Here is a 19640-nt window from a genome sequence, read left to right on the forward strand (position 1 = left end):
ACTGTCACCTGGATAAAGTGTTTTCCTTCACTTTAAAGGGAAAGGTGACTACTTCCCTGTACTCCACCAGAAATACTCCAGTTTGGGATTGAGAGACCATACCCTAACAGACTTCAGCACCTGAGACCTGGCTTGTCTGATTCCCGCTGGAGGAACATGGATTCAAGACAACACTGTATCATATTCCCTGTGCTGAAAGAGCTATTCCTGACATCTTCCTGAAGGGAAAGACATAAAGAATCCACATGAAACCCTGGGGCACATACATAAGAGTAGAATTTCCCCTCCCACCTGTTGGCCCCAGCGATGGTGGTGATTGTGCTGTTGATGGGCAGACAGCATCTACACTGCACATGTTTAAAGCCTGCATCGAAACTTCCACTCAGATGCTTTTTCCTGTCACGAGGCTGCCCTATTCTCTTCATCAGGACGTCCTACTGAGTTTGGGCCTGGGCCTTCAGGATTCCCTGAAGTACAGAACTTGGTGATGACATTTTGCCACACGCTAGCCCAAGATTTCTTGATTCTGTACCCCTCTGGAATGCTTATTGAAATCGAAGATTCTTTTTTTTCAACCCCGGATTTATGGAATCAGAACTGTAGGGGGTGGGACCCACCACTTCTGCTAAGTGCCCTGACAGGTTTTTTGGCACAGGAACACTTAAGAATCTCTTGCAATCATAGCACTGACTGCCTGGAAATGTTGTGGTTCCTGGTCTTCGGATGTGTTCCTTGTCCTTTTGGACCCTTTCCATGGTGATCAGGGTCTTTGAGATGGAGTGCAAGAAACCCACTAGTCCGGGAATCTTAAATGAGAGGGGCTTTACTTCTGGGGCTTCTTTTCATGAATCCCCTGAATATCTATGCACATTATGACTCTGGTGAATTTTTGAAGAGGTCAGTGATAAGAAGGATTAGCAGATATTTTTCTAGCCAAGTGCACTAGCTTTATTACTAGGGAAATATTTGCCCCAAATCGGTTTGCTTTTCAAACTTGATGATGTGTGCTAAATCCCCTAGGAGACACTGAAAGTCCTTTTTGTCTCACTCCAAATATAAGCAGCCACCTTCTTGCTTGCTTTCCTCTTGGGGCAGCAAGACACGGGCTCTTGGTGCTTGTGGACCTGCCACTTACCACCTGTGTGGCCTTGAGCACATTTTGCAATCACTCTGAGCTTGTAGTCTCAAGGGTGAAATGGAGCTCCATGTTTGCCTCATTGAGTAGTTACTGCTAGCAAATGGGATAATGTTTACCAAATGTCTGGAGCAGTACTCAACAAAAAAAATCCTTTCACTTTATTTTCACCTCGAGTGTTTGTGTGTGTGTGCATGTGTGTGTGTGCGTGTGTGCACTTGCGTTGTATGTCTGTGGGCAGCGCACACAGATGCATCTGGACACATAAGATGATATAATGGGAGCCATCTTCAAGTTTCCATTTACATCAAGACCAAGAGTTCTTGAAGAATTCAAATGGAGAAGAAGCAGGAACTTGATTTGATGAGTTTGACTCAGTAAGATAAACTATATCTACCCTCAGAGAGGTGTAAATTCTGAGAACAGTACAGAGCAGTCACTGAGATAGACTCTGGGCCATCTCCCTTTGCATTTTCATATTGGAGGGAACAAAAAAACCAAAAATCAAATTTTAGTAGAAATCTCTGTGAGACATTGCTACACCATTAGCATTTCTTGGATCAACACCTAGCAAAGTACAACATGCGGACAAAATGTAAAAATGTGTCTTCACCCCACTGACTTTGACTCTGTTAAAGCTGGAGTAGCAATGCTTGGTGGAGGCTGCACGGCACTGTTGGGTAGTGGTGGGGCAGGGACTGTCCCGGGTGGAGCAGGGTGTTTCCAGTCCTGATGAGAGTGACAACATGAGTATATGAGGCTGTGTGGGGGTCTTGCGGTTCTGCCCAAAACTAAGTGCTTTAACTAAAAGCCTCATAAGGCTCTAGCATTGGGGCGCCTGGGTGGCTCAGTTAGTTAAGCAACCAACTTTTGATTTCAGCTCAGATCATGATCTCAGAATTGTGAGATCAAGCCCCACAAAGGGCTCTGCCTGGGTGTGGAGCCTGCTTGGGATTGTCTCTCTCCCTCTCCATCTGCGCCTCCACTCCCCACTCACAAACATTCTCTCTAACAAAAAGTAAAATAAGATAAAATGTTTTTTAAAAAATCATTTTTAAAGGGCGCCTGGGTGGCTTAGTTGGTTAAGCGACTGCCTTCGGCTCAGGTCATGATCCTGGAGTCCCGGGATCGAGTCCCGCATCGGGGTCCCTGCTCGGCAGGGAGTCTGCTTCTCCCTCTGACCCTCCCCCCTCTCATGCTCTCTCTCTCTCATTCTCTCCCTCAAATAAATAAATAAATAAATAAAAATCATTTTTAAAAAGGCTCTAGCTTAAAAGGGGTTAAAAAGCAAAAGAAAAAAACATACAACGACAAAAACAAAAAATAACAAAACCACCTCTAGTGTTCTGGCTTTATACTAACTCACCTGACTTTATAATTTTCTCATTTCTCTGCCTTGTGACAGCACCCTGAATCTCAGTGTTTGAGTATAGGAAGGTGAGAAATGGAAGAAAAGAATTGCATCCAAATCATTCTGTCTTTACACTTACATCTCTGTGTGACTTCTTGATCTCCATGTTCTATTTCACTATAGAAACTTCCCCAGAGGAGGCAAGGGAGAGTAACTGGGTATAGAGTCAGCTAATTCTATAATTTTATCTCCAGAAGAGTATCTAAATTGGTTTTCACATCAATTACTTTACTTGATCCCAATAACACAAATACCCCAAATCCTGTATCCTTTGCCTAAGAATTAAAGAGAACATCCTCCTAGGGCAACATGTACCCAATAGCATTTTTCCAGTTGATTCCACGTGCCAATGGTGGAAAATAAATAATATAATTATGTGCATGGAAATGAGGATCAATGACTTGCTGGGCTCATCAGAGAGGTTTTGACGTTTCAGGAATGATTACTCTAAGTCAAATAACATGTTTACAGTTATATATAGGGTCTCAGCCCAACTTTGATTCAACAGTGATAAAGTAGAACACAGAGTCAACCACCTAGATTATCACCTTCCACATTGGAAGGAACTCCTGTTACAACTATACATTGCTTTCTCTGAGTCAACTTTGACTTATCCACATTTTAAGGAAGAATACCAGATAATCTGAACATTTCTCTTTGCCTTTGGATAGTATTTATTCATTTGCCTTTTGCAAACAGACACCCCCACATATTTGTATAACAAATTACAAATAGCTTTTTTTAAGATTTTTATTTTTAAGTAATCTCTATACCCAATGTGGGGCTCAACCTTGCAACCCCAAAATCAAGAGTCACGTGTTCTACAGAACGAGCCAGCCGGGTGCTCAACAAATAGTTTTTTGTTCCAAAACAAACTACTTTCATGGTGAAGCCGTCTCACTCACACACACACACACACACACACACACACACACACATACACGCATCATAATAGGATGATCTGAGATTTATTTTACTAAACATTATTCACAGTATGTATGATTCATGGGCTGCTAATGGGTATCTTTACTACACTTGAAGTTTTGTGTTTAAAATACAGTTCCAGAGGTGCCTGGCTGGCTTAGCTGGTTAAGCAACCGACTCTAGGTTTTGGCTCGGGTCATGATCTCAAGGGTCATGAGATCGATGGAGCCCTCCACTGGGCCCCTGCTCAGCGGGGAGTCTGCTTGAAAAATTCTCTCCCTGTGCCCCTCCCCCCACTCATGTGCTCTCTCTTTCTCTAAAATAAATAAATAAACCTCTTAAAAAAATAAAATAAAATACACTTCCAATAGACCTCTAGGAAATAATCTTGCTAGGACAAGTAGGATAGATAATTATCTATAATATTTGATTTTAAGAATAAGCAAGGGGCGCCTGGGTGGCTCAGTTGGTTAAGCGACTGCCTTCGGCTCAGGTCATGATCCTGGAGTCCCTGGATCAAGTCCCGCATCAGGCTCCCTGCTCGGCAGGGAGTCTGCTTCTCCCTCTGACCCTCCGCCCTCTCATGCTCTCTGTATCTCATTCTCTCTGTCTCAAATAAATAAATAAAATCTTTAAAAAAAAAAAAAAAAAAAAAGAATAAGCAAGAATATTGTGTCGCACGTACCTGTTCTTCTAATACCATAAACTTTATCATTCATGACTGATTTTTTTGGTTAAGAGTCAATCTCATAACAAATTTTGAGTATATAATACGGTATTCTGAACTAGAATCACCATGCAGTATATTAGATCCCCAAAACTTACTCATCTTATAAATGAATTTTTTTTAAATTATGAATATGTGAGGTAGTGGATATGTTAATTATCTTGATTGTGGAAAAACCATTCACAATCATCACATTAATGATACACCTTAAATATATGCCATTTTTATTTGTCAGCTACACATCAGTAAAACTGGAAGACAAAGTTGATCTTGTTTTGCCATTTTTCTAGTAAATAGAAATCCTCCCCTGTAAGTTAGCCTATTTTCACATTTGTCAGATCATGATTTTCTAGATAGGAGAAAACAAAGCATTTTGATTGAACTAGATGCCTGATGGGGATGAAATGGTGAGAACAAATTCAACTATATGCCAGGTGTTGTGCTAGGTTATAGGAGCACAGTGAAGAATGAGAAATTGTCCCTCTTTCAACAAGCTCCCCAACAGTAAGGAGGCCTGCAGGTGCCTACGTGCGGTGGAAGAAGTGCTAATGTGGTGGTCAGCACGTAGGAAAGATAGCTAGTGGAATAGAAGTCATACCAAAAGCACTTTTACCCAAGAAAATAAATTCTTGGGGGAGCCTGGGTGGCTCAGTCGTTAAGCATCTGCCTTCGGCTCAGGTCATGATCCCAGGATCCTGGGATCAAGCCCCGCGTCCGGCTCCCTGCTCGGCGGGAAGCCCGCTTCTCCCTCTCCCACTCCCCCTGCTTGTGTTCCCTCTCTCACTGTGTCTCTCTCTATCAAATAAATAAAATCTTTAAAAAAAAGAAAAGAAAAGAAATTGTTGCATGGTAAGTACTATGTTTTATTCCTTTTTGCCACCTCCAGAAATTTAGCATATGTCTTTAATGTGGTAGATACTTAATAATTAATTGTGAAGTAATTGAAAATAATGTCATAATTTCCGCCTAAACTAGACCTGAATCCAGTAGTTTGTTCTGAAAATTTGGATTTTTTTTTAAAAGAATCATTTTTTTAATATTTTACTTATTTATTTGAGAGAGAGAGAGAGAAACAGAGATAGCGAGAAAGAACATGAGCGGGGAGGAGAGGGAGAATCAGCCTCCCCATCGAGCAAGGAGCCCAATGTGGGACTCGATCCCAGGACCCTGGGATCACAACTGGAGCCAAAAGCAGATGCTCAACTGACTGAGCCACTCAGGCATCCCAATAAATAAATCTTTAAATAATCTGGAAATCTATAGTTTAAAAGAATTTCTGTGAGAAAATAATACCTTTTTTTAAAATCTATTCCATTTCTTTAGCATTGTATTCTAAATAATTCCTAACGTTGGACCATACTAATTGCATTACTCTAGAAACATGACCACATTAAATGACTAGGTTTACTTACATAAAAGGAAGATAATAGGCCAGCTCAGGGATAGTTCTTACAAATCTACAAATATGCCAAACCTCAGGAGATAGGAAACCCATGAGGATTACAGGTCTTTATTTTTCCAGACATGCAATATTTGAACTGAGACCAGAAGTCACAGATTCATTTAAACCTGCTCTTTGTTTGCCATGGTTGTTTAGACACTTAAGGATGAAAAGATATAATTAAGGCATCTGTATTCCTAAAGTAAAAAGGATAGGAAAAAGAAGAAGCACTCGGCGTGAGTCTTCAGAGGAGGAAAGTGAGTTTCACTGCTATAATATTCATATGGTATAGGCTTTATTTATTTTTTTTAATAGATTTCATTTATTTATTAGCGAACGAGCGAGAGAGAAACAGCATGAGAGGGGGGAGGGTCAGAGGGAGAAGCAGGCTCCCCGCCGAGCCGGGAGCCTGATGCGGGACTCGATCCCAGGACTCCGGGATCATGACCTGAGCCGAAGGCAGTCGCTCAACCGACTGAGCCACCCAGGCGCCCCATGTGGTATACGCTTTAGAACACATTCTAATATCAACCCCTGATTATCCTCAGGAGCTCTAGAGGTTCCAATGTTTGCAGGCCACTCAGGCACAGGAATAGAGGGCAGAAGCCATGGGCATTCATCTTGGACTCAACTGTGCTTTGCCCCCTCACCTCCGCCTAAGAAGCCTTGTGTCTAATCTATGAATTAATCTGTGAAATCACCAGCATCTAAAATAGGAATTTTACAAATATATTTATAAAGACCTCGGGGCGCCTGGGTGGCTCAGTTGGTTGAGCGACTGCCTTCGGCTCAGGTCATGATCCTGGAGTCCCAGGATCGAGTCCCACGTCGGGTTCCTTGCTCAGCAGGGAGTCTGCCCCTCTCTCTGACCCTCCCCCCTCTCATGCTCTCTCTCTCTATCTCATTCTCTCTCTCAAAATAAATAAATAAAATCTTTAAAAAAAAAAAAAAGACCTTACAATGCACAGAATGTGTTTATGCTTATGTCCTATTTAATTTGCACAATTTTAAAGTATTTATTATTTTTTACAGATTAAAATATGAACTTCTAAGAGAATTTATGAATCAAATATTAAACAGTAAGTCTTAGGGCAGTGGTTGAATTAAATCTTATGGCTCATAGTTGAGTGCTCTTTTTGCCATCTCTGTGCTAACGGTTTCTTTCTTTAAAAAGGGGGCCATGGAGATTGGACAACTAAGTCAGACCTAGAAAAAAAAAATTGTGGACCTGTGCTGTCCAATACTGTAGCCACTAGCCCCATGTGGTTACTGGGCATTTCAAATGTGGCTATTTTGACTTTAGAAGTGCCGTAAGTAAATAAGTCAATCAGAGAAATACATGTATCATATGACCTCAGTGATATGAGGAATTCTTAATCTCAGGAAACAAACTGAGGGTTGCTGGAGTGGGGGGTGGGGTGGGAGGGATGGGGTGACGGGGTGATAGACATTGGGGAGGGTATGTGGTATGATGAGCGCTGTGAATTGTGCAAGACTGTTGAATCACAGATCTGTACCTCTGAAACAAATAATACATTATATGTTAAAAAAAGAAGAAGAAGAAGGTAGCAGGAGGGGAAGAATGAAGCAGGGGAAATCAGAGGGGGAGACGAACCATGAGAGACTATGGACTCTGAAAAACAAACTGAGGGTTCTAGAGGGGAGGGGGGTGGGAGGATGGGTTAGCCTGGTGATGGGTATTAAGGAGGGCACGTTCTGCATGGAGCACTGGGTGTTATACACAAACAATGAATCATGGAACACTTCATCTAAAACTAATGATGTAATGTATGGTGATTAATATAACATAATAATAAAAATAATTTTAAAAATTAATTAATTAAAAAAAAGAAGTGCCGTAAGTATAAAATACATTAAGAACTTCAAAGATCTGTACAAAAAAAATAAGATAAAATAGTTCGTTAGAATTTTTATGTCATAACGCATAGAACCTTAAAACAGGAATTTTTATATCATTACATGTTGAAATGAGTAAATTTTTACATATATCAAGTTAAATAAACTGAAGTATTAAAATTGACTTCAACTGTTTGTTTTACTTTAAAAAAAATGGACCTCTGGAATTTCAAACTACCCCATGACTGCATATATTTCTACTGGGCAATGTTGACCTAGACACCCTTTTGTAAAATACTTTCGATTGCCATAGTTTTATTTTTTATCTTTTAAAGATGTTTTATTTATTTGACAGAGACACAGCGAGAGAGGAACACAAGCAGGGAGAGCGGGAGAGGGAGAAGCAGGCTTCCTGCCGAGCAGGGAGCCTGATGTGGGGCTCGATCCCGGGACCTGGGATCACGACCTGAGCTGAAGGCAGACACTTAACGACTGAGCCATCCAGGCGCCCTTCGACTATCATAGTTTTAACAGCACTGTGTGGTGCATTAAAATGTTTAAAAACTTGTTTTAAGCTACTAAATAAGTTTTGAGTTCCTGAAATTATTTGAGATCTGAATCAGGTCTGAGCCAGTGTAGTATATGACTTTGGAAAGTGGTCAAAGTGTACAGAGTTTTAACCCCAAGACTCCAGAGTCTTGGAACTTACTATTTAGTAGATGGTCAGATAAAGTAGATAATTTTTTGTGCAATGCCAGCATTGTTCACTCCTACCTGGATTAAAGTATAATTTTATAACATTTCTTCCCTGCAAACACAAAAACATAATACAATTTGTTGTACTAAGCTATCAGACATGCATCTCCCAAAGCTGTGAGGTCTCTGAGTCCACATATAGGTGGCGAAACACCGAAATGTAAAATACAGTTTTATCCTTCATCCAAGAAAGCTATTCTTGAGAAGCTGTTTTCAAAGATGGGCTTTACATGATCACCTAATGCTTTCTGGCACAGAGAAGAAGCAGACAAAGAGGTTCAGAGGAAGAAATAAGAACGAAGAAAGGTGATTTCAGCTCCAGTAGAGAATAACTGAAAATAGTGCTTCTCACACTTTAATGTGCACACAGATCCTGTGGGGATCTTGCCAAAATGTAGGTCCTGACTCAATTGGTAGGGGTTAGGTTTTGAGATGGTGCATAAATTCCCAAATCTTACAAATATCCAAATGATGCTGGTGCTGGGTCTGTGGACTGCACAATGAGTAGCAGGGACCTAAAACACTGAAATGTGTGGAAAGCAGGAAATATAGGGGAGAGAATCATAACTAACTTCAACAGAAGGCAGATGGGTTCAGGGCCCTGGAATTGAGCTTGTAACAGGGGCAGGACGGAAGACATGTTACTTTGATACAGAGCCCAGTAGGAATTAGGGGAAGTGTGGGAGAATTAGAAACGTGGCCAGACTTGTTGGTGTGCTTGTGACATTCGGGACAGTCTGAAGGCACACATGAGAAAAGATCAAAGGCCAAAACTGAGTATATGTGTCTTCTTGAACATCCTTTGGTATTTCTCTGTATGGTCTCTGTGACTAGACTAGACTTGTGCATGCTGATTGGTAAGGGATGAAGGGAAAGGAAGATTCTGGAGTATTTCAGCAATTGGACAATCTCTCTTTTGCACATGGTTCCCCTATTTCATCCCTCAGGATGGGAGAAGAGCAGATGCCAAAGTCATGTGTTGTATAGAGTTTGGAAACCTTCTCAGAGAACAGCTGTCCAGTGTTATGAAGCCTCTTTGTTGGGAAAGAGGGAGGAGGCACCTGCATTCTTGAGAATGCAAGTGGCCAAAGGAAATGTGTCTTGTCCTAATGTGACAGTAATAGATTGAAAGTAGGAGGACATGAACAGTTTCTTGAAGAGCCAGGCAGAAAGGTAGGTCCTGGGCTGGGCAGGTCGAGAAAGTACTAAAACAGATGTCTGAGCAGGGCTCTGTATAAACTGTGGATGAACAGAAGAGTCTAGACAGGGCTCTATGACAGCCCAACACTCAAAGAAAAATGGTCAGTTTTTCAGAGTTAAGGCCTGGGTTGGCCCCAGAGCAGGCAACTCCAGGTTGTTTGCCTTCTCCGTCCCCTCGAGGAAGACGTGTGAGTGGAAAGTAGGATGCACTACGTGGGAGCCTCCAATGGAAGCACAAATATCTGGGCTGTTTGCATTGCCCAAAGCAGCAGTGCTAGTTGTAAAGAATTCAGTCATGCTCAGTGGCCTTGGTGAGAGAGGTAGGCTTAGTTCACAGGATGGCCAGAAAGTCAGAAGGCAAAAACTGTTTTAGGAGGTTTGCTGTTCTACCATCACTCAGCTTTACTGAAGTGTGTGAAGAATTAACTTCTTACCTGGGAATCAGCTTGTGATTAGATTTAAGATAGAACGAACACGCCAATGAAAACAGTTTCTTCGAAGTTTCTGAGCCACGCTCGTGCTAAATATGTTTTGCTAAAAAGTGGGTGGGGGACTCTACCATCAAATAAGTTTGGAAAACATTGTTACATAGCTCCCTAGGAGATTCTGAAATAGTCTTCAGTTCAGAAAACTTTTTAACTTTGTGTAACTCTGGGTGTCTGAGATCGTGGGCTACTTATTCCATGTAACACATATTAACATCTCCCTAGAATTAATATTCTGCTGAACACCCCTGGAAACGTTAATGTGGAAATCACAGTCAACCTTAACAATGAACATTTTCTCTGTAGGAAATCCTGGAGGCAGGCCAGCCCCCAGCAAATGTGTCATTAACAAAAGTATTTATTTTCTCAATCCACAGCCCTTACTTTAAGAACATCTTTGGCAGATTTGCTTTAGAAAGCCTCTCTTTAGCCTGTCTTTAGTCTTCTCTCTGACTCTGGAGTTAAAGGTTTCATACCTGGCTAAAAGAATTTGAGACACTGGAGAGATTGCTAAAGTTTATTTATAGTTCCTAAAACCTATAGTTAAATAGATGCTTACCTACTATGTTATCAGACTTGAAGGGGGGTGGTCAAAGTCCCTGCCCATCAATGGAGGCACAGGCTTGGTGCCAAGGGGATAAGATAACCTTCATTGACCATTTTCATGCTAGAAATACCTGGGCTACAGGGAATCAGAGACAAGCTAGGATTCTTCCTGCCTGATTTGGCACTTTCCTCTCATCTCCACAGATTTCTCGGAAGAGAATGGGCATCAGAAATCATTCCACAGTGACTGGGTTTCTTCTTTCAGGACTAACCAACCAACCCAAGCTTCAGCTGCCTCTTTTCTGCCTCTTCTTAGGGATTTACGCAGTTACAGTGGTGGGAAATCTCAGCATGATCTCAATAATTGGCTTGAGTTCTCAACTCCACACCCCCATGTACCATTTCCTCAGTAGTTTGTCTTTTTTAGATGTGTGCTATTCTTCCGTTATTACCCCCAGAATGTTGGTAGGCTTTTTACGCAGTGACAAAACTATCTCCTATTCTGGATGCATGACTCAGCTTTTTTTTTTCTGCATTTTTGTCATTTCCGAGTGCTACATATTAGCTGCCATGGCCTACGATCGCTATGTGGCCATCTGCAGCCCCCTGCTCTACCATGTCATCATGTCCCCTCGGGCCTGCTCTCTGCTGGTGGCTGCTGGCTTCTCAGTAGGATTAACCGATGCGATGATTCATGGAGGTTGCATCTTAAGGCTGACTTTCTGTGGCCCAAAAGTCATTAAACATTATTTCTGTGACATCATCCCACTTATTCAACTCTCTTGTTCAAGCACTTACATTGATGAGCTTTTGATCTTTGTCATTGGCGGATTTAACATGGCAGCCACCAGCCTGACAATCATCATTTCTTATGGCTTCATTCTCTCCAGCATCCTCCGCATCCACTCTGCCCAGGTCAGGTCCAAGGCCTTCAGCACCTGCAGCTCCCACTTGACAGCCGTTCTTATATTTTATGGAACTCTCATGTCCATGTATCTCAAACCTGCCTCCAGCAGTTCACTCATCCAGGAGAAAGTGTCCTCAGTATTTTACACCACTGTGATTCCCATGTTGAATCCCCTGATATACAGTCTGAGGAACAAGGAAGTGAAAAATGCACTCATGAAACTCTTAAAAAGAAAAATATCTTTATAATGAATATGCTCTTTAGTAAGATTGATTTATGTATTTATAATCATAATATGGATATGTATGTGTTTATACCCTGACTCTTTAAAAGTCATTTGAAGTGAGGTGAAATTCTATACATAGTTTTATAAATTAGTGTATATATAAATTTAGTATAAGTTAGTAATATCTAAAATGTAATTAATATATGTTTATTAACATTTGTACTCTCCTGAGAATACCTCTTTGTTTCCATCCACAATGTATAAAACAGATATAGGGGCACCTGGGTGGCTCAGTCAGTTAAGCATCTGCCTTCAGCTCAGGTCATGATCTTGGGGTCCTGGGCTCGAGCCCCATGGGGGCTCCTTGCTCAGCGGGAGTCTGTTTCTCCCTCTCTCTCTGCCCCTCCCTCCCACTCCTGTGCTGTCTCTCAAATAAATAAATAAAATATTTTTAAAAAATAAAACAGATATAGTTTCATGGAGGAAAAGTCAATAAATTCAAGTAGCAGACAAGTCTTTAACCACAACACAATAAAACTGAAATTTCAGTTTTACTGCGTTGTGGTTAACTTAATAACATTGTATGGTGACAGACGGTAGCTACTCTTGCGTTGAGCATAGCACAACATATAGATTTGTTGAATCACTATGTTGTACACCTGAAACTAATGTAACATTATGTGTCCACTATACTTCAGTAAAAAATTTTGAAAAAAAAGAAGAAAGGTGCATAATAATTGGGAACTACAATACAATCTACCAAAGTTGGTTAATGTTTGCCTTATATATCCTTTTTCTATTCTTTTATTTTTCCAGCCATTTCTGCTTCTGTTTTAGATGTGTCCCCAGTAACCAGAATGGAGTTTGGTTTTTTAACCTAATCCAACAATTTCTGGCTTTTAATAGAAATGTCAAAGTTTCAAGGCTTTGATAGGAGGAATCGATAGGTCCCAGAAACTAAGTGATGTTGTGATGTAGAATGAAATGCAATAGACAAAAGTCACAATGCAAAGAACACACATGAAAGGACACTGTCAGAGAATAATGTCAGTTGGACACTTCTCCATTACCTGTCTAGCTGCTTTGGAAGGTCTCTACCCCTTAGCTTTTGGAAATTACATTCAGTTAATTTAGAAAATGTCTGTATTCACTTACTGGCACTTAATCATCACTCCAATTCACCAACCTAAGGATTTTTAGGCTAGTATAAGGATTAGGTAGAGACAAATATAATAAATGAAGAAAAAGTCACCTTTTGTAAGTTTTGGCAAGAATAGGAGAATTTTTCGTCATTTTAACAGAGGAAAAAAAGGAAAGTTTATCATTTTCAGAGCCCTGGAAGGATTATTATTGCCAGCATCCCTGGGAAAGGAAAACCAACATCATTTTGTCAATCATTGGGGAACATCAAAAGTTTTCTACATTTTGATTTCCCTAAAGTTCTAAAGCAGGCCACCAAGCTTTTACTAACTGAATAAAACAAAACACCTGGAATAATTCCCCTGGAGTCCTGAACATGTCTATTTGGTATCTCCAACTAAACTTTGTGGTTGTGACTGTTCTTTCAATGCTAAAATTCTTTGATTACAAAATAGTAATTAACCTCTTTCACCTCATATTCCCAAGAGCTATTCTCAATTAAATCCTTGCGAGCAAACAAGAGCTTCAAATATTACTGTTTATTCATGGCCTATTTTCATAGAGGAAAGGACACATCACATCCTAGATACAGAAAAAAGAGGTAGAGATTCAAAGTTCCATTCATCTTTTAAGGGATTCAGAGTTTTCAGAATAAATACAGAAAACAAGTGGTAATCAGCTTCCAGGTCAATGTAGTGATGGATTTTGTGACAGAACTATACAAAGATAGAATAGATAAAGTAAGTCTCTCAGGGTAGAGAAATACTTCGGAAGGATATTGACATTTAGACCTTGATAGAACTACATGATCCTAAATATCCCTTCCAATCCTGAGATTTTTCTGAATCTAAAATGTTCTGGTTATTCAATTCCTCAAAGTAGCAAAACCAGCATTTCCAGGCTTGGAACATGAGGTAACAGTAACATTTCTGTTCCGGCTGAACTAGAGAGCTGAGTCTTGATTCAGCTTTATGTGTCTTATCACTCATTTAGACCATAACCAGAACTTCTCTGACCTTTTCCCTCCTCTCTACAAAAGTGGGAATAAGAGTCTATATTATGCTTATCTCTAAGAATGCAGTCCTTGGGGTCAGAACTCTACTCGAATCTGGCTCTGCACACACTAGCTATGGGACTCTAGGTAAGTGATTCAACCTCTGTAAATTTCAGTTTTTTCCTGGGCAAAAGGTAGATCACGATACCTACTTCTTACTTCAGAAGGTCATTGAATCTATACATATGAAACAGCAGAGCCTTGAATAAATGGAAACAACTGCCTGAAGAATGTGACAAACTCAAAATCAATCATGGGGATGATTTAATATTCACCTATCAGAAACAGCTCAGAACAAAAAGGTTGTATGGAAACAAAAGCTACAAATCTAAAAATTAGCAAGAAAATATTGCATTTAACAAATGGATGATACACGTTCTTTTCTGATGCCACTTAAATTTTTATAGTGGTAACAGAATGCCTGGTACATAATACCAAGAACTCGATGTATGTTGGCTGGTATCACAGCTATGACTTGAAACCTAAAAGTAGAAATCAAGGCCTTTTGAAGAGATGAGAATAGTGACTTTGTCTGAACAGGCTTCCAGCCAGTACTGGGTCCAATTGGTAGAAGCAACTGGGAAAAAAAGGTATTACCTCAAGTTAATAAAGAATTTTCAAAGGGTCAGAAATCACCAAATATGAAATAAGATAAATGAATTAGCAGTGAATTTCCCACAACTGAAAGATTCTAAATACAGATGGTTTGACTTTTGCTGGGGAAGAAACAGTAAGTTTGTACAATGACCCCCGGACAACCAATACTGTGAAGTTTTCCAAGAAACCCAAGTCAGAGGGGGAAAAAAAAAATTCCATCACTCAACATTTAAAAGGAATCAAACAAATACAATTCTGAAAAATTAAGTTTCTTTTTATGTTTAAGTATAAAAAATACATGCTCATGGGGTCAGTTTTAAATTGTCTGCAGGGTTTAAGAATATCTTCCGTTTTATTGCTGTGACAGAAACAAAGGCTGAAACATGCATATGAGAATGCAGTGTGGCTTACAAGGTCAAATCCTTTTAGGGTCCTCACCCAGATTTTATTGTGGACAGAAGTCCAGGTTCTGTAGAGATCTGTGTTATCACATCTCCACTGCATAGTAATATTTTTACATTTTTATTACTCACGGAGATGGGGTTGACAATATTTTCTTTCTTCATGGTTTATCCTGAATCGGTGCCTTCTTTACTTCCATCCAAGGCTCCTAGTCCTATTTATCTTCTTTGTTTTTTTAGCAAAACATTTATTGAACATTTGTGCCAGGTACTGTTAGTTGTGAGCTGATAAGAACCTGATGTCATTGCAGTCCTTACTATCAACGTAAGCAGAAGATAGTTATGGCATTTTCCATTTACCAGTGAGAAAATTAAAGTCGCATCTAGAAATCATGGCAATGGAACCCCTACTAGAGCCTTCCAACTGCAAGCACACTATATTATATGGCTCAGCTTATACATAACAGTTGAAGTGAGAAATTATTTGGTTTTTTAAAGACTCATCCACAATTTCAGGTATGTAGGGCTTATGAAAGGATTCTAGAGTAATTTGTATTTACATGAGTTGACCAATGGAAATGAAGGGAAATAGAAACCTTAGTAAGGAGACTGAGCCTTGGATTTTGAAAGAGATTGTTAAGAGATAAAGTATTTAATTATTTTCAGATTTTACTCAGTCTAAGTTCAGTTACCTGTTTTGTCTACAGTCTAGTCAGCAGGGAACAAGTTTATTTGGCTACAGGGAATATTGACATAGTCACAGGAACCTTGGATAAACTTTGCAAGAGCTGTGCCTTAGTAACTAGCAAGAGAAGTCATATAAAATTAGGTTATTTGTATGTTTAATGAATTGTTCATATAAACAGTGACTTGTTGAGCTTGTCACACATACACACAAATATTTTGAAGTTTAAGATATTATAAAATAACTTATTGACATCTTTCACTACGATGATACTTTGTTCTTACAGTTCTGTGATTTTTTTATGTGTGTTGAAGCTGTTTATTAGGTATCTACATATTTAGAATTGTAATAAATTCATGATGGATTGAAACTTTTAAAATCACAGAGTCGACCCTGTCAATTCCTAATGATGCATTTTGTCTTATTGTCTATTTTGCCAATTATTAATACAGGTTCCCCCACTATCCAAAGGTATAGCATTCCTATGAAACCTTTGGAAACCAAGATAGGATAAAGTGAAGAAGCAATTACCATTAATTTATATGGAAATTTTTTGAGCACCCCTAGATGCCAAAAAATAACCTCTCTTAGACTTTTTCGATACCTTTAGGACACATCTTGCTAATAGATGCACAAAATAAATCAAGATAAAGAACAGATACTAACAGACAAGAGTTCAAAGCTGAGTTCAATGCTGAGAGGCTGAGTGTAGTTCCCTGGGGAAAAGCTTGGTGGCGCCACTCTCTGCTCACTTCAATGGCTGGGCTCCCGGCAAAACACACACAAAAATTCTCATGGGATTTCTGGCTTGGTGGCAAAATGGGAACTTTGAAAAAGCGGGGGGCCCTTGCGTAGCCACATTAACTTTCTTTGGGATTAGTATATGTTTGACAAATCTTTTTTTTTTTTTTTAAGATTTATTTATTTATTTGAGAGAGAGAGTAGGGGGAGGGGCAGAGGGAAAGAATCTCAGGCCGACTCCCAGCTGAGCACTTGGAGCCTAGTCTCAGGACACTGAGATCATGACCTGAGCCGAAACCAAGAGTCAGACAGCCGCTCAACTGACTGAGCTACCCAGGCGCCCCTGACAAATCCTTTTTAAAAATCCTTTTATTTTCCATTGTTCCATGTTCTTACCTTTTATGTATGTCTCTTATAAATAGAATACAGCAGGAATTGTTTTTTAATATAATATTACGTCTGTCTTTAAAGAATTTAGTTTTTCTTTATTGTAATAATTGCTAAGTTAGAATTGGTCTCTATAGCTTACTTTTTATTTTTATTTGTCCCAATTTGCTGTTTCTTTTTCCATAATTTTTTCTTTGTTTTTTTTTTAATTAATGGATTGCTTTGACTGTTGGTACTTATTTGTATCATTGTTATGGTTGAATTTTGTCTTCCTTCTATCACTTTGTCCTTTCTACAAATTTGGAAATTATCTCCTTTGTTTCTATTCTTTCAGTGAATACCCTAGAAAAGTTACTGGGCTTATTTAACTTAAAATCTAAAAGAAAACAATGTTTCATCCCCTCTCAAATGATACAAGAAGGCTTTATCTCCAATTTTCCTCTCCACGCTTTTATCCTGTCATCATCCATATACCAATTCTAGCTTAACTCCACAAATTCAACACTGTGATTACTTTTTACAAAGATTTCTATTTAGATTTATGTACCTTTTCACCATTTTATTTATTTATTATTACTCTTTACATCTTAAAATATTTCCATTATTTTTTTTATGCTTGAATTGTATTTAGAAATTTCTTTATAATTTGTCCCTTGGTAGTAAATTCCTGAAGTTTTTATCTGAAATATATTTATTTTACACTGGAAGATAATCTTACTGGATATCTCACTGTGAGTTGGCAGTTACTTTCTTGCCACACTTTAAAGATATTATTTAACTAATTTTGGCTTTCACTGCTGCTGTGTTGAAGCCAACAGTCATTCTAACTGCTTTCCTATGCTGTTTTTCATATCCTCCCTTTGGTGCTCTGTTTCCCTGTAAACACTCTCCATCTTCACTCTCTGTGTTCTCTCCTGCAGGACACCACAGACTACACATGGAAATGTTCCCAGCCCACCATTTTGTTTTGTTTGTTTTAACAAAATTCCTTTGAACACTCATATTTTGCAAGTTTATCTCTCTGTTTCATTAAAGAGAAATTCTTTTGATATATCTTCCTATTTACTAATCTGGGTTTTTTTTAAATATTTTTAGAGCAGATGAGATAACCTAATAAGAGGGGGGTTTTTTGTTTTCTTTTTTGAGTGTAGTTGGTCCACAATGTTACATTAGTTTCAGGTGTACCACATGGTGTTGTTGTTGTTGTTTTAAGGTTTATTTATTTGAGAGAGAGAGAGAGAGTGTGGGGCCAGAGGGAGAGGGGAGAGGGAATCCCAAGCAGTCTATGCTGGGTGTGGAGCCCGACATGGGGCTCGATCCCAGAACCCTGAGATCACGACCTGAGCCAAAACCAAGAGTTGGACACTTAACCGACTACACCACCCAGGCGCCCCCAGCATGGTGTTTTAAATTATATTTAATCAATTGTTCATCCCGTCTCACTTCACTTGAAACAACTGAGTTATTACTTCAACAAAAATCATTTTCTTTTTTTAATTCTGTAAGTTCCTCTGGGTCTCTTTAAAAGTCAACTTGGTAGTTTTTAAAAGCCTTGATATTTTTTGTGACATTCTCACTTTAAAAATGACATCCTACATTTCTTGAAATATTCCATATATAAGTGTACTATATAACATATCCAAGGGATGCCTGGGTGGCTCACTTGGTTAAGCGTCTGCCTTCTGCTCAGGTCATGATCCCAGGGTCCTGGGATCGAGTCCCACATTAGGTTCCTTGCTCAGTGGGGAGCCTGCTTCTCCCTCTGCCGGCTGCTCCCCCTGCTTGTGCATGCTCTTGCTCTCTCTCTCTCTCTCTTTCTCTGGCAAATAAATAAATAAAATATTTTTTAAAAATAAATAAATAACATATCCAACAATTCCGAACTCTGTTGTCCTTGTGCTAAATCTCTTATTCTATTATTTCTTTTTTCTACTCTCATTTATAGTAATGCAATTGTTAGCATGTTTGGAAATCTTTGTCCAAAAGTTCTTTGCTTCTTAATATCTGGGAATTCTTGGGGAATTTTTCTTCTGGAAGGGATTTGCCTCTCCTCTCATTGTTTGGCATGCCTCACCCAGGGACACTTCACCCTCTCAAAGATGTGATTCAGAGAGGAAGTCTCAGGATTTGCTTTCCAGCTTCACTGATGTGCCAGTGCTGGAAGATTCATAGCAATGTCTCCATAACAGCATGATCACAGGGTTACCCTGCTCCTCGCTGATGCTTGTTGGTACAAGTCAAATCTTCTGCTTTGGTTCCCTGCTATTTCAGTTCTGTGTTTCCCTCATCAGTTCTCTGTCTTGGCTGATACAGGTCCCAGCCACCCTGATCTTGGCTACCAGGTCTTTATGCTCCAACTCCAGCCACTGAAGCTTTGACACCTGACTGCCTGACCTCAACCCCTCCTACTCTGAGTTCAGTTCCTGTTTGTTTCTTTGTTTGTTATTTAGAAAATGGATCCAGACACCTCCCCTAACTTTTGATGCAATCAACAATGTCTCAGAAAATGTGTCCTATCCAATTCTTGTTGTAGCTTAAGAGAATCATTCAGATCATCATATGCTGGTCAGCCTCGGTACAGGAAGGATATTAGAATTTTTGTCTGATGACTTCTCTTTCCTCAATGAAGTCTGAGATGAGGTTATCAGCTAAGATATCCATATTATTAAAGTTTGAAATGTAACATGTTCAAAATGACTTGAGTGAATTTCAGTTAATTATACACTTCAGTTAGCTTGAACAGATTTGGATTTAAGGAAATAAAGAGAAGAAATATATGCATGTAATAGAAATTGAAAAGTTAAAGTATAAAGGGACCACAGAAATATTTTTTCCAACCCATCAACTATGAGGATGGGAACAGAGGCCAAACAAGGTAATTTGATTTGCTAGAGGCCACATAATACAGTCAGAGAGAGGACTAGGACCCCACCGTCTTGAATGTTCTCTCTAGCAAAATTTGGAAGAGATCTTAAACTATTCTATTTCTCTTCATTTGTTTCTTCACCCCTCCAGTAGAA

At 39.4% G+C, this 19640-nt stretch overlaps 1 protein-coding gene across 1 annotated transcript; it reads left to right on the plus strand.

Annotated features, from left to right (window-relative positions):
* The first annotated feature begins 10701 nt into the window (after positions 1 to 10701).
* Positions 10702 to 11637, plus strand: LOC110586317 (olfactory receptor 8D4). Its single transcript, XM_021696518.2, has one exon. It carries the CDS (start codon positions 10702 to 10704, stop codon positions 11635 to 11637), a length of 936 nt encoding a protein of 311 aa, XP_021552193.1.
* The last annotated feature ends 8003 nt before the right edge of the window (positions 11638 to 19640 follow it).

The sequence above is a fragment of the Neomonachus schauinslandi genome, chromosome 11, assembly GCF_002201575.2.
Source record: "Neomonachus schauinslandi chromosome 11, ASM220157v2, whole genome shotgun sequence".
Lineage (NCBI taxonomy): Eukaryota > Metazoa > Chordata > Mammalia > Carnivora > Phocidae > Neomonachus > Neomonachus schauinslandi.

What these genes read in the sequence shown, in the direction of transcription:
- LOC110586317 (XM_021696518.2), top strand. Translation starts at nt 10,702, where the DNA reads ATGGGCATCAGAAATCATTCCACAGTGACTGGGTTTCTTCTTTCAGGA.